Source organism: Euprymna scolopes, chromosome 2 (assembly GCF_053919585.1).
Source record: "Euprymna scolopes isolate OS-2025 chromosome 2, ASM5391958v1, whole genome shotgun sequence".
Lineage (NCBI taxonomy): Eukaryota > Metazoa > Mollusca > Cephalopoda > Sepiida > Sepiolidae > Euprymna > Euprymna scolopes.
Genome location: NC_136483.1, coordinates 187,445,240 through 187,461,880, shown reverse-complemented (window position 1 = coordinate 187,461,880; position 16,641 = coordinate 187,445,240). Strand labels below are relative to the sequence as shown.

The window sequence follows — 16,641 nt, the reverse complement described above, 5'->3', positions numbered from 1 at the left end:
GCGGCAGTTTGTCTGGCCCGCACTTGTTGCTCCTGTGTGTTAGTTTCCCCATTCAAGGGTTTTTAATATTTCAGCTGTTTTCATGATTGTTGTTCGTTGTATTTTCCATTCATTTCTTTGATTCCAATTTTCCCATTCTTTTTTTCAACATTATCATCATCATCATCATCATCATCATCATCATCATCAATAACTTACATAATTGCAGTTTCAGTTATTTTTTTACTATATGTTATTTATTACTTTATTATTATCTTTTGCGTTATCATCATTTTATTGTTATTATTATAATTTTATTATTATTGTAATTATTTCATTATTATTGTTATTGTTATTATTATTATTATTATTATTTTATAAATATTATATTGATTTTTATTATTTTATTAATATGTTTTATATTATTTTACTAGTAGTATTGGTTTAATATTATAACTACTATCATTATTATTATTATTATTATTATTATTATTATTATTATTATTATTACTTCTATTATTACTTTATTATAATTATTGTATTGTTATAACTAATTTATTATCATTATTACTTGGTTATTATTATTTTTAATATTAATAATATTTTATGATTTCTCAGTATCTGATTATTATTATTATCATCACATTTCTATTATATTTTATTATGATTTATTATTATTATTATTTAATTCTTATTATTATCATTATTATTATTATTATTATTTTCTTATTATTATCTTTATTGTCATTTTATTATTATTTTAATGTTATCATTATTATTTTATTCTTATTATAATTTTTTATAATTAGGTATTATCATTTAATATTACTGTTGTTATTCTATTAAATTAATTGTTTTTGATTATTATTTTATAATAATTTATTATTACTTTTTATTTTATTATATTATTATTTTATTTTTATTACTATTTAATTTTATTTATAATTATGAATTTTAATATTATTATTATTAGTAGTAGTAGCAGTATTACTACTACTACTACTACTATTATTACTATTAATATTACTACTATTATACGTATGAAACATTGCTTAATTAGGATATCTAGCAGTTTTCTAACCAATTTAAATTATATTTCCAAACACACACACACGCATATATATAGTATCAGACCTGACCGAATGGTTACTTGTAGGCATAGAGCAATTCATACCATCCAAAAAATTCCAACAAAACCTAACAGCCAGTCATGGTTCTCCCCCGAATGTGCTGCTGCTATCGCACACAGAAATCACTTTTTCCGTAGCTACCAACGTAATAGATGCACTGAAACTAAAGCTGCTTTCAGGACCGCCAGCAACCATTGTAAAAGAGTAATAAAAAATGCCATAGAACTATATGGTTAAATCCAAAGTAGCTAAGCAGCGGCTTGGTTCCAACCAGTTCTGGCAAATAGCAAATAAGATCCTGAACAGAAATGTGCGTTCTATCCCAACCATTATCAATGGACCAGAGGTCATCTCGACAGCGTCCGACGAGGCCAAACTATTTGCCAAAAACTTTGCGGCAAATTCTACCCTGTGCGACGAAGGCCATCAACTCCCCGTATTCCCTCTTATAACAGACAACACGCTATGCAACATACAAATATATGTGCGTACTTCATTCAATCACATAAATTAATATACGAAGGTATAATTTATGCGTAAATTTTTCAGTATCTACTTCAACAGTTCTCAATACATAGGTAGAGCTAGGTAGTAAGTTATGAAAATTTTTTAATTGTTGTTTTATAAGATATAAATTATATATAATAATTAATATATTATAAATGAAAATAATCCCCGCCCCCCTCCCAATTGTATATTTATATAAAAAAGTATACGCTTAAAACATTTTGATGCGAAAAATAATATTTCATAGAGTTGTTTCCCTTTTATATCTTGAGCCCTTGAAATTATGTTTGTTTTAGTTTTGAAAATCTGACATGTTTCATCTACTCCTTTGAAGATACGTTTTATACCATGGATTGTATTGCATAGTTTGGGCGTGAAATAAACATCGATCACTAATTTTAGAACAATTGACTCAGATTGTTACGTACACCAAATATTTATATATATTATATAATGGTGGTATTATTAGAAGGTACCAAATATTCGTATATGTTATATACTGGGTGTTATTATTAAGATGACGTATATTCTGTGGTGGTGGTGGTGGTGGTGTTGTTGTTGTTGATGTTGTTCGTCTTATGAGAGTCTTAGTGAGAGATTAGTGTTTTTATAACATTTATACTTTTACGCATATACTTTCTAACACATATTTTTTAGATGATGATTTTATCAAGATTCTTATGACATAAATGGGCAATAACTTTTCTGTTGAATTACAACACGAAGACGCAGATACATAAAGATGATGACGTCCTTGAGGAATTCAAAGTTTCTTTACGTGACTTTTTCTTCTCTAACCTTTCGCTTCCAAGGTTTGACGTCAGCAGGCATCTCTGACCTCTCTCTCTCTATCGGCTCCCTATCCCCGACTCTTCTCCTCTTCTCTCTGACTGCATCTAAAAACTCTACCTATATTGAGAACTCGTTACGTCATCGCATGATTAAACATGTGCTCCTAAAGCACGTTGGATGACATGCGTCACGTTTCCAAATTTGACATGACCCCGAGTTCAGTAACTATTTTTCAAATAACCTCTTTACAAAATATGTTTACAATTTCAATTGACGATTAAATTCCTTATTTTAATTTTCACAGAAACAATTTTCATTATTACATTCCTTTTCCATATACAGATATGTAAGCTAAACAATTTCAATTCCTTATTTCAATAACATTCTGTATTTATTTTAACTTATGATTGGAATTTTCAATTCCAAATCTAGCTTCGCAAGTTCGAATCCTTAACTATCCTATTTCATATTTACATTTAACTAATTCCCTTTTTTTTTTACTTACATGAAAAGGGGACAACCCTTTATCATGTAACAATATTACCTGATCCTCCATACAACATATTTACGATAACAATTTTTAGAAACGCATGGGCCTAAAATGTGGTACTTGTGCAGTTTATGAACCGTGTTATTTTTCAGATATTATTTTTAAGTAAAATTGAATTTTACGGTAATTTTTATTTTATTAAATTAAGTGAAAGTACAGAATAGTTAACACGACACCTTTTACATGTTAAGAATGGCTTTCTTAATAATAACGTTATTCCTTTAGTACGGCCTGTAAAATACTTGTTGGGATGGGGTAAAGATACATCCGTAAAATATTATTTTTGTCGAGTGTTTTATATGTTACCTATGCTCAAATAGATTATCGAATATTATGCAAATTATTTTAGTTAATGTTATTGATTTTTTTATTTGTTTTGTTTCTTTATGACAACTTAAAAGTTTTAAATTAAATACATAATCAAGTTTATCGTATGCTTTAAGACTGTAATATTTTAGGATTTTTCGTTGAAACAAACATAAACATAGTTTATTATCTGAAACGCTAAGTGCTTCCATACTTTTTCGTAGTCCCATTATGTTTTTTTATTGTTATTTTTATTGTTGTTGTTATCATTGTTGTTGTTGTTGTTGTTGCTATTATCATTATTATTTATCTTTCATGTTATTATTATTTATCTGTCATAGTGAATACACCTATAGGATATATCAACGATTTTTGTCAATTTTTCTTTTCACGTTACGTATAAGAGAAATGAACGTATTTAAGTTAAATGTCGTAATTTTCTTTTTGACGGCAAATAAAATGACGTAAACTAAAAGAATTAAATGTTACCTTTTATTCAAAGGCTGTAATATTCTCGGGGTTTTTCGTTGGACCAAGCATAGTTTATTCTCTGACACGTTCAGTGCTTCCATAGTTTCTTGGGTAGTTCCATGTTGGTTATTTTTTTTTTTTTTAATAAGAAAAATGTTATCAGTCTGACGCCTTGTAAATCCGCGTTGGTATTTCTGACAGTATAAAGAGTAGGCCACCTTTTGCAACTTCGTCACCAACTTGGGGGGGGGGTCGTAACAGATGGCACTTCCGTTTGTGAACACAAAACCGTTGAATTAATCGCCAGGGTAAATCGATTTTTATAGCTATTTGAAAACTAGAATAAGAAAAATCTACACAATCATCGATATGTACACGACGTCACTAATTTATATTGGTTCTTTTCAGATAATTACGACTCTAGAAATAGAAATCTAATAAGTCCCGCACTGTATTCCGGGCTCCAGCCACTGTCCCATCTTGTCATTCTAGAGATTGTTTTACGAGTGCTTCCTTGAGATGTGTTCTTAATAAAGGATTAAAATGACTGTGTTAGATGAAAATTATGGAAATAATATTCCAACGTGACAGATAAAGGGGAAAAAAATCAAAAATCAAATTACTTATGTATTCATCAACGTTTCGTCTTTATTTCCAGACTTCCTCGTGATGATTGAATTCGCATTACAAAATCAACAAATGTATTTTCAAATATTGTGGCTGTACCTTATTTCTTCAAATCAATCATCCCGAAGAAGTCTTAAAATAAAAACGAAACGTTGACGCATACATAAATAATTCAGTTTTCCTTTTCCATTTCTCTCTCTCCCTCTCCCTCTCCCTCTCCCTCTCCCTCTCCCCCTCTCTCTCTCTCTCTCTCTATTATATATATATATATGTGTGTGTGTGTGTGTGTGTGTGTGTGTGTGTGTGTGTGTGTGTGTGTGTGACAATTACATGGCCATTAAGCTACACAGATGCTTTCGCGTTTCATCCTCGTGGGAATTCGCCAGGCTTATTCTGTGTGGCTTAATTGACAAATATGTTTTCATAACTTACTACCTAGCTCTACTTTTGTATTGAGCATTGTTGCAGTAAATACTGAAAATGTACGCATAAAATTATACCTTCTTATATTAATTTATGTTATTGAATGAAATATATATATATATATATATATATATATATATATGCACACACACACACACACACACACACACACATATGAAGGTTAACCCGACGTTGTCTGGATCGAATTAGAATTACGGAATTATCTACACTTCTAATACATGTATTGTCATCGAAATCGGTGAAATCGCTCATTTTTCAATTAAATCAATTGATTGCCTGCTATGCTCTAGTCGAGGCCCCACAACAGTGCACCAAGAGGAAACTTCACATGTCTTCCCACAGTCACTTAGTCTACAATACATTGTTGTCTACATTGCACTGTAGAGAACCTACGGTTGATTATATATAATTATTTTTATATAATGACTTAAATTAAAGTTTACAATACAAAAGCATCATGGTTCAATTGTGCTGTAAACAGAAGCATTCATTTGGAACGCGCCCCTCTTTTACCAAAGAACCTACAGTTAATTTAGTACGTCGGGCCTTTCGGCTTGTGCGGTTATAAACTTCTTAAATACACTTGTGATCTTAGGCTGATCTTTCGGTTATCGATTGTTGATACTTATTGGGGACATTCTGATACAAAACCTAGCTAAGAATGCTCCCAGATATAGAACGTATATTGCTGAAAATTCAAAAATCAGCCCAACCGTTTCGGAGTCCATGGGGGACGAACTCATTCACGGACAAAGTGCCGTTTATATATAATTAGATAGATAGATAGATATATAGATACATAGATATATACCTAACGTTATATACCTGCATTCCTTATCAGACACAGTTCACAAAATGTATAGTGTTTATGTTACTGTTTTATGCTACATAGAATGCATATACCAAAGTTAATAATGATGTGTTTATTAGTTTTAGAGATTGTTCTGTATATAGAAACACCCGCAAATACAAACACGCACACACACGCAAACACCCACATACACGCACATATATATATATATATATATATATATATATATATATATTTACCTAACTTTGTGTATTAATATGTGCAGAGGAATATATATATATATATATATATATATATATATATATATATATATATGTATGTGTGTATATATATACATATATATATATGAATAGTTGTTTTTTGTTTGTTTGTTTGTTTGTTTGTTTGTTTAAAGAAATTCAGCAGAGTACTCAATTAAAAGGAAAATCCGAAAGATAAGAGCGTATTTATATTTTGTATTTTGTGTACAGGAAGTTGTTAGATGAGATAAGTCATTGGTACCGTCGGTTGCAATCCCGATAATTAGAACCGTTTAGATATCCATATCAAGCTCTGTTCAGCCAATACTCATCTAGTTTGATATGGATATCTAAAACGGTCCTAATTATCGGGCTTGAAACCGACGGTACCAATGACTTATGTATGTGTGTGTGTGTGCGTGTGTGTGTATAGTCTTATTTATAGTATTCCGAATTTTACTGGGTTTATATAATTGAATATTCAGTAATCGTTCATATACCAATAATTTTAAGCAAAAAGGAGATGACTTAAACTGTAAGCTACAAAATTATCATATTTCATAATTGGGCATTCATATATTGTTTTAACCAAAACCAAGACTTCAAAGAATGAGTTAATAGCAACAAATAGTGTATTTTATCGTTAGTTACAATTGTTTCAAGACTATTCGGACAAATTCAAACATTATATCGTTTAAAAAATTTTACGAAAACAGCCTTTCGTAAGACATATTAAATGAAAAGCACTTTAACAATAAAACATTATAGAAACCATTTCCCTTATAAGGAAAAGGTAACAAGCGAAAATATACAAGCAGCATTTTTTTCTTTCAAGCATATTGCAATTAATGAAAACGATAAACTCTTATGTGTGCCTCAGGGGCTCTTTCAGATCTAATAAAAATACTCCATAGTTGGGATTATTTTACCATATTTGTTCAAAATTTTCTGTACATGTCTATTTAGCAGTTTTGTATGGTGCTGAACTCAAATTTAAACATGGGGACTTCTGGTGCTAAATGGGGGAGGGGGAAAATAGTGGACTTAATTATTTCTTTTTTTTTTTGCATGGTGCAGAACTCAAATTTACATATGTTAATGCTTAAAACAGCATCGTCTGTTCATTTTCACCTAGATTTGACGTCTCCTGGGGACTTTTGAGATTAAATGGAGGGGGCAAATGCTGAAGTTGGGCATTTTTTATGCCTCGTTCACTCTGCGCTCATGGGGGACCATACATACTTCACTTGTTCATGGGTTAATTATTTTATTTTTTTATATTTTTATTTTATTTTTCATTGGTTAATAGTAATAACATCCCGGTAGAATAAATTGACAAAAAAATGTCTATTTTATTTAATGATTATATATATATATATATATATATATATATATATATATATATATATATATATATTAGAAAATAGACGTGTCCGTGATTCAATAAGGCTTAACAAATATTCTACCCCTTCCCATATTCTTATTGTATTCACATCGGTAAAATCGCTCATTTTAATCAAATCTGGTCTAGTTTGTAATCCCCAACCCGCAGTTTACCGCAGAAAACTTCACATGCCTCCCTGCAGTGACATAGCCCACAATATATTGTACAGAAGAGGTGAATGATAAATTTATCGCTATGAAGAAAAAACACTACAGCTTTATTTTAAAACTTTAATTGAAAAAAATCAATTCAGGTAAATTGATTATATAGAAAAGCTGACATATATTCAATGTAACCGTCTTCAGACTCAATCACCGTTTCGATATGGGTCCGAAATGTGAAGCATGCCTTTTCCACAAGCGCCGGCTGGAGCTCTGCGAATATTCGGCGGATGGTAGCAATCAGGTTGGCTTTGGTGTCGGTGAAAGTCATGGTAGTGATGTTCTCGACGTATGGCCAGACAGTTCAGCAGGTTCAGGTCGGGGGAGGGGGGCAGTGAGAAAAAAAGAGTACAAAGTCGTAGCACTTGTTTTGAAGCTAAGTCTGGGTCTCTTTGGACTTGTGGGCCGGCACCGAATTCTGCTGCCACACCCAGGGTTTGCAAGCGGCCACCTGATTGCATCAGAGGATCATCACACTCTTCAGCACATTAAGGTACACTTTAGTGTGGACTATCAAGCTGACTTCTAAAATGTGAGGTGGCATGATGTGGCCCCCACTTGAAACAACACCAAATATAACCGTGACCGGAAACTTCGCTAAGCAATGCCCTCAAACGTTGCACGTCCTGATTTGCATTTTAAGTGTGCTGACAATGATCTGTTGCCATAACTTAGATACGAGCATGAGTTGTACAACAGCGCATCTCCGATCTTGCTCGTTAAACATTCTGTCACATGACATGATGGCAGGCTCCTATCGCTCTTGGGATTTGTACACAACTGACCAATTAGTAGATGGTCTACAACAAAAAAAAAATAAAACCGGTCCTCGTCAAACGGAAATGCAATCATGTATTTTCTAGTTCGACAATTTTCTCGTTCCACCGGGTAGTATACATTGCATTGTAGAGAATCTACTGTTGATTTTATAGAATTATCTGTAAATAATGACTTGAATTAAAGTTTAAAATGCAAAAGTCAAGTTCAATTGGGCTTTAAACAGAAACATTTATTTCGAAGGCGCCCCTGTCTTATTAAAGAATTAACTTTGATTTTATGAAATTATTTTTACATAATCATTTGAATCAAAGGTAAATCCACCACAAAAGTCAATTATCAAAATCAAGTAAGAAAAAGCAAGGTTCGTATCAAACCGTTATTGGTTTATTCCATACTGATTTTTTTTTAACATTTTCACTCCAAACAAGGCACATTGCCACTTTGCTGTAGAGAACTACTATCAGGGGCAACAGCTACTGGGGTACTATATAGAGAGTTAGGCAGCAAGATGTCGGTTCAAGTTACATTTGAACTTCTGCATGTCAGTACAGTTGGGGAAGCAGGGACCTAGAATGGAATTCCAAAGTCTAGCGGTTCTGGGGAAGAAACTACTGGAGTAGAAAGCTCTTTTACATCTAGGGATATCTACTTGTGGGGTAGGATTTAGCTGCCTGTCGGATTTGTCGACAGTGTTTACGTCGTGGGGGCACAAGTGATTGCAGTTCGTCAGAGCATTCACCATTAAAATACTTGTAGAACAGGCAGAGCGGTGCAACATTTCGTCGATGGGACAGAGGCTGAAACTTAGATTACAGTTCAGGATCTATCAGATTGGCGACTCTCTTTTGAACCTTGTCTAGGAGCGAGAGACTAATGGCAGATGCACCAGCCCAAATATGACAACAGTACTCCATATATGGGTGAATGGTGGCCTTATAGAGGTACAAGATACTTTCGGATATTAGTAGTTTTCTAGCACGGTAGAGAGAGCCTACCTTCTTCGCGGCGGTCCTGGCAATGCTTTCAATGTAATTGTTCCAACTCATGTGTCCTGTGAACGTTAGGCCAAGGAGTTTAAAAGAAGTACTTTCAGATAAAGAGTTTTTGGCCATTGCTATTGGTGGTAGAGAAGCTTTCTTGTAATTATTGAAGGAAACAAGTTTAGTCTTGGCAGCATTGAATGTGAGCATCCATTGTTGTCCCCATCCCATTGATTCATTTAATGTGTGTGTTGTACGCCATATCAACTTTTCGGTATTATTTAATACGGTAAAATGATGCATCATGGTTCAATTGTGCTCTTTAAAAAAACATTCATTTTGAACGCATCTCTGTCTTATAAAATATCTTCAGTTGATTTTATAAGATAGACCTTTCTGCTTATGCGGTAATAAAACTTCTCAAATGCACTTGTAATGTTAGGTTGTATAAAAATGTTAACTTTGATCAAAATCGGACTTCCTTTAATGGGAGTTTTCGATCATCGATTTTCGATACTTATCTGAGGCATTCCAATATAAGACCTACCTAAGAACACTCCACAACACATTTAGCACATTCGTGTGAATTTTTTTTTAAATCGACCTAATCGTTTCCGAGTCCATAGAAAATAAACTCACACACAAAGTTTCTTAAAGAATATATATATATATATATATATATATATATATATATATATATATATATATATATATATATATATATATATATTGTTATGGCTTACAATAAGCCACAAAGAAAACAGAACAACGGAATAGAGTTTAAACAATGTATTACTGGAACAACCACGTAAAAATGTTACAACTGAAAAGAGTAGTAAACGTCACTGAGCAGGCGAGGGTCCCTCTGGTGTTTAATCCACACCTGGGATCAAAAGGTTTATGGTTTATATAATGGATAGAACAGTCCATTTGGAGGGTGATTCCCCCACAACACCTCCCTCCCAAGCTTATTTCCGCGATTGCAAAAATCAGTATTTCTTCATTTTGGGGCAGACCACCAAGGGGTCTGTGCGCTTCTTCTTTCTGTCGGAGCGTCTCGGTTCTGACATCCCTTTTGAAGGGTCTATGTCAAAACAGTCATACATAGTTTCAATCGTCTCACTGCCGTCCTGTGGTGGTTCTTCTTGATTCTCGTAGAAGCGTTTCCTGATTTGGTCCAGGTGCCTCTTATGTTGGAACTTTGGGCCCACTCACTATATTCAATTTTAGCCAGTATACCGATACTTTCTAATCTGTCTAGTTCCTGATTTATTTTGTTCAAGGAAGCGAACGGGGCATTACGTTTCTTTTTAAAAACCGGTTGTGTCAGGCTTCAACTTAAAATCTGCGGCCATTTTTGTACATCTCCCGAGCCCAGGAGTAAATACTCTTGCGAATTATTTTTTAAAACAAGTCATAAGTTTCTCCGTTTCTGCTGGACAGGTATCTATTTTCTTGCAGAATGTGGATATAGGAAGACCCCAGAGACGAAACTCGTCCATGCTGTCAGAATCGAACAGGTTCTCACTATCTTTTAGCACATACAATCTTAGTTTTTTTGTTCCCCCCGTAAAGTGACGTCTGTAATTAATTCAGCTTCAAAATGAATGTTTGTACCATTAACGGCCGTCACCGTTCTGTTAGTTTTTAACATAGTCTGCTTTCGTAATAGTTTCCACGTTTTGAGATTTATCATTGGAAGATCCGATCCACTGTCCAATTGGAATTTAATAGCCTTGCTGAAAATGTTAACCGTTGCATATTTGCGTAGATTTTCATCTACGACGTCCTTAGTTCTAGTTTGACGTACACGGCTTCTATTCTGAGTTTTCCTACAGTGCGAACGTTTATGACCGATCTTATTGCATAAATGGTATCTTTTTGTTAAAAATGGGCAATCTCTTACCCAATCTATTCCACCACCTCTGAAACAAGCGCTCCGTGCTTTTAGTTTTTCTGAGTTCCTGTGTGCATTTCGACGGTTTTTTCTTAGTTACTTTTTATATTCGTGATGCCTGGTTCGATATTCCTTGCATCTTTTCTTATAATTTATACTTTTTGACAATCCTCAGTCAATTTTTGCCGTGTTAAGTTCATTTTCTAATTTTGTAAGGACTCTGCACCTGATTTTCGCAGCTTTTCCCGAGGTTAACCCTTACGCAAACACAAGACATTTAAAATTGTTTGCTGTTAGTTCAGACAATTTAAAGTCATTACAGTGTGTGTTCACTACAGCTTCGTAGGTGGAAAATCGTCATTATCATCTTTTACCACATTCAAACATCTCCAACGCTTATGGAAAAGAGACGTTTTCGGCGAGAAAAGTTCTGTTAACAAATTTACCGTTTCATTGAATGATAAATCTGCTGTTTTCCGAGGCAAAATGTAATCCACGAATTTATCATGCTCAGCCGTTTCCAATTTTCGTAGTAAAAGTCTGGTTTTCTTTTGATCAGGCCAGTTGTTGCTGCAGTCAATATTAAAAAAATCTTCATAACGCCGAAAATATGCTGCGAATGATTTTTCCTCTTCCTCGTATTTAAAATTGTCTATCGTGATCCATATTGTATTCTGAGAAAATGCTGAATTGCTTTCCGCGTTCGCATTATTCTTAACAATCTCTGTAAGTAACTCCTCTGTTCGTAATTGACGTTCGGCGAACTGTTTCTCGGTTCGTATTGGACATTCTGCTAACTTTTGTTTTTGCAATTCCTTTTGCTGTTCCTCGAATCGTATTTGACATTCAGTCCAGTATTTTTCTGATTGTGACTGACGCTTTGCGGCATCGATATGCAACGTGGTCAAATGTTCCAACGCTACTTTCAATTCGTCCATTTTGCTTTGTCAGCATTAGCAATTTCAAAACGTTCGCTGAATTTTACTAAGCTGTTTTTGTTCTTTCTTATTTCTTCCTCCAGACAATAAAATGAACAGAAAAAAAAACATAAATATATAAAAAGTTCATTGTCTAAAGAAAAAAAATCAAGTGTATATTTTTCTCCAGAGAAAAAAAAAACAACGTCCGATTTTAGCTGCGAAAACCACAAGTGACGAATTCTTTTTCCAACAGTATAAAAATTTACCTTTCTAAGTCGCGAGGGACCTTTTTCTTTTTGCAAAAGTACAGCGCTATCTTTGAAAGTCATGAAGAACTTTTTTCTTTTCAACTCTTTTTTTCCATAATGATCTGCGTTCTTTTTTTTCTTTTTTTTACTTACCTTGAACTTTTCAGTTGCAAGTGTTATGTTAGACACTTCCTTAGGCTTGATAACATTTGAGCCCGACGTCGTTAGTATTTTTAGAATACTATTTCAACGCGAGAATTTTTTTTCAATGCCGTTACTGGTTTCGATTTTAGTATGCTCCTTGAATCCAAAGTCGTCAGTGTTTAGTTTTTTAGAACACTGTTTTTAAATGTGAGTACGTTCTTCGAATACAAATTCCCCAGTGTTATGGCTTACAATAAGCCACAAAGAAAACAGAACAACGGAATAGAGTTTAAACAATGTATTACTGGAACAAAAACATAAAAAGGTTACAACTGAAAAGAGTAGTAAACGTCACCGAGCAGGCGAGGGTCGCTATGGTGTTTAATCCACACCTGGGATCAAAAGGTCTATGGTTTATATAATGCATAGAACAGTCTATTTGGAGGGCGATTCCCCCCACAACATATTACATATATATATATATATATATATATATATATATATATATATATATATATATATATATATATATATATACTTTATTTTATCACATAAATCAATACATGAAAATATAATTTTATGCGCAAATTTTCAGTATTTACTTCAACAGTGCTCAATACATAGGTAGAGATTGGTAGTAAATTATAAAAGATATATATAGCAATATATTTGCCATATATATTTTTATAGCTTACTATATATATATGTGTGTGTGTGTGTGTGTGTGTGTGTGTGTGTGTGTGTGTGTGTGTGTGTGTGTGTGTGTGTGTGTGTGTGTGTGTGTGTGTGTGTGTGTGTGTGTGTGCTAGCAAGGTGACCCGATCTTGCCCGGAATTGAATGATGGTCAACAAATGTTTCATACTACCATATTTTTTTATCATCAAAATCGGTGAAATTTTCCAATCAAATCGATTGATTGCCTGCTCTGGTTTGGGACTCACTGCGGTGCACCGGGAGACAGCTTCACATGTTTCTCGCAGTGACCTAATTCACAATGCATTGTAGTATACATAGCAATTTAGAGAACCGATTGTTGATTTGATAAAATTATTTTATACATAATAGCTTGCATTAAGGTTGAAAATGCAAATGTCAAGTATCATGCTTCAATTGTGCTTGCAACAGAAACATTCATTTCCATCGCGCCCCTGTTATATCAAAGACCCTACTGTAGATATATATGCCAAGCCTTACTGGTTATACAGTGAAAAAGACTTGAATTTAAGTTTACAATGAAAAAGTAAAGTATCATCGTTCAATTGGGCTTTAAATAGAAACATTCTATTTCGAATGTGCCCCTGTCATATCAAAGAACCTGCTGTTGACTTTTTGGCTTGTGTGGTAATAAAACTTCTCAAATGCATTTTGGATGTTAGACTGTTAACTTTGTCAAGACCTTCTGTTCCTTCTTTCATTTGATTATTTTGATTATGAATACTTATCAAAGACATTCCCATAAAAACCTATCTAAGAACACTATCAGGCCCATATAATACCTTTGCGTAAAATTTTGCCCCCGTTGTTTTCGAGTCCATAGGGAACGTACTCACATACACACAAACAAAGTTTCTTGTTATATAATAGTAGATATGTATATATTAGATAATATAGATATAATGAATATATATATATTAAATAATACATAGTTATATATATTATATAATAATATATATTAAATCACACACACACACACACACACATATATATATATATATATATATATATATATATATATATATATATATATATATATATATATATATATATATTAGAGACAGAGAGAGTAAAAAAGTGTGTTCATAATTTTATTTCATGGTTAAATGTTTAATTCTGGAAAATGGAAAATAGATATTTCTGTCGAAAAAAAACGTATTTTTATTAAAGATTTTGAAAGAGATCGAATTAATGAAAATAGAATTCAACCGGCTGAAACACCTGCATGTGTATGTTTTATTTTTCTTGATTTTTAACCCCTACATTTGAGGTGCGTTTATATTAATATTTTGATTCTAAAAGAAGCATGTTTTGATCGTTTGAAAAGCAAAGTTCGTATCAATCCGTCATTGGTTAATTCCATACTAAAAATACATTGATTTATTTAGTTTGTGTGTTGTACGGCATATCAACCCTTCGGTATTATTTAATACGGTAAAATGGTATCTGTTGTAAATAATGAATTGAATGATCTGTTTACCTCTTTCACACCAATACTTACTATGACTTCGTGTAAGTGTTAATTATAGCTTATTTGTAATCGATTATAGGAAAGATTGTACTTTCTGTACTCTAGAAAACTGTTACATATAACTGATTGCTAATCAACGTTCTTAATCGTTACGCCATGAATCCATCATTGATAGAAGGAAACAAGTCTACACGTGTGGAATATAGGCATAATCGTGTTAACACACCGATTCTGAATAGATCATCGAACTCAAGCAACGTTAAGCCTGGTCAATACTAGATGGGTGACCATTTGAAAATACAAGGCGCTGTATGTAGGAAGACATTGATACTTCCAGCAACACCTACATTCCACCTGGCATCCGGCTGATACAACCTTAGCCTAGTGCTGGATTAAACTGATTTGGACAAGAAAGTTAAACTGACTCTGTGCAAACCGTAATCACTTTAAATAAATTCCGAGAGCGAGTGTCATCTATCATATCTAGGATAGTGAGATGATCCTTATCTCTCCAACGAACCGCACTTTGTTTACACTTATGGTTTAAATAAATCTTCCAGTTCGAAAGTCTTTATAGATTCCCAAGGTCGACATAGCGATTGTTAAGATTCGCCTTAAGAATACAAGAGGTTACATTGGCTGAAACGCTGCCAAAATAACAAGCAAGATTAGAATAGTATTTCGGTTAATTTAAGTGATAAAAAAATTATCGGTCTTAATCTAAAAAAAAAAGAATCGGAGCAAAGAACACCATTATCTACGAGATTTTCGCCTTGGCATTTTCGTCTTAACATTTTCGTTTTAACAATATGTATTTTATCTAATTCTATGATAACCCTACGTGGATACGTCGTGCATCATTTAAAAATTTCCGTTATTAACAGCATTCGGAATGTGATGATTTCTTTATTATAGGTATCGTCTGTGAATTGTTTTAATGGATACTAATTTATTATTAACACCAACGATAAAAATTTACGCATTCGGTTCGGTAAGTTTGATGTTCATTCATAATCAAGTCTTTTTCTTATTAGGGTCAGTTCAAATTCAAGGTGCTTTAAATAAATTTCCAAACTTTTTTGTACAGGCATTTAAAATTGTCGTAGACTCTTGAAAATTCAGTATGTTATTGCTATATATCGTATGAGATGATTGGCCAATGATTATGATTTCAAATTCGAATGAACAGCTACATAAGGAATTGGAATACACCCTACTAACATCTGATCGTCAGAGCTGGTAATATTTCGAAAATCCAATCTGGACGGACACTTTAGAAGAACGATATGCAATAAAATTCTGCTTTAAACTTCGAAAAAATGCCACAGAAACGTATGGAACGCTTTAGACTGCTTTTGAACCATCTTGCATCAAGGAAAACATCGGGGATGAATTGGATGAATTTCATCGTAATCGATTTATCTTGCAATACATCATGGATATTGTTTTGGTCACGGATTTGTGAGGTTGAAATTGGAGATCATCTAATCGTTGTCAGTTTGAGTAAAGAAAAAAAAATAATTTTCAGATCGCCAAGTTTACCGCATCGAAGCACATGTGACAAAAATCTGCCGTGTTCCCTTTTCGGCGTTATCGCAAACAAGCTTTCTTCAAGTGATACCAGATTGCAAAGTACACCGTACCGACGTCGAGCCAACAAAAAAAGAATCCTTACCAACCGTAGAAATGCTGGCTTTTCAGATTGTCAAACCCGACCGCATAAGACACGTTTTTGTTTCGCGTTGGTCAGGTTTCGAGTTTAAGACTTTTTCTCTTTCTTTTCTTAAACGAATGACACCCGCGCTACAATATTCCCTACAGATCATTCAAAAGATGTTATTCCTCATGAATACATTCTTTCTATTCGTGTTAATTTAACAAATTCCCATTGTCTTCGTAACGTCATCTTAACATTTCATAAAGATACAACAAAAACAAATAATCTATTCAAGTTAAAAACTCTTAGTAAGCCTTAAGTAATTTTGTGGGCAGCTTACACACACACACACACACACACACACACAC

At 33.2% G+C, this 16,641-nt stretch overlaps 1 protein-coding gene across 4 annotated transcripts in view; it reads right to left on the bottom strand.

Moving 5' to 3' along the window:
* Nucleotides 1-16,641, bottom strand: part of LOC145299671 (uncharacterized) — a 258,060-nt gene that overhangs the window by 138,452 nt on the left and 102,967 nt on the right. Inside the window, exon 1 of one of the 4 annotated variants that reach the window (XM_080144427.1) lies at nucleotides 3,754-3,971. The exons of 2 other annotated variants lie outside the window; for them this stretch is intronic. In XM_080144427.1, the coding sequence (XP_080000553.1) occupies nucleotides 3,754-3,836 (83 nt within the window). In that variant the 5' untranslated portion in view covers nucleotides 3,837-3,971. Of the gene's footprint in view, nucleotides 1-3,753; nucleotides 3,972-16,641 lie in introns of those variants that run through there. One more of the 4 variants, XM_080144426.1, reaches the window with a different exon arrangement.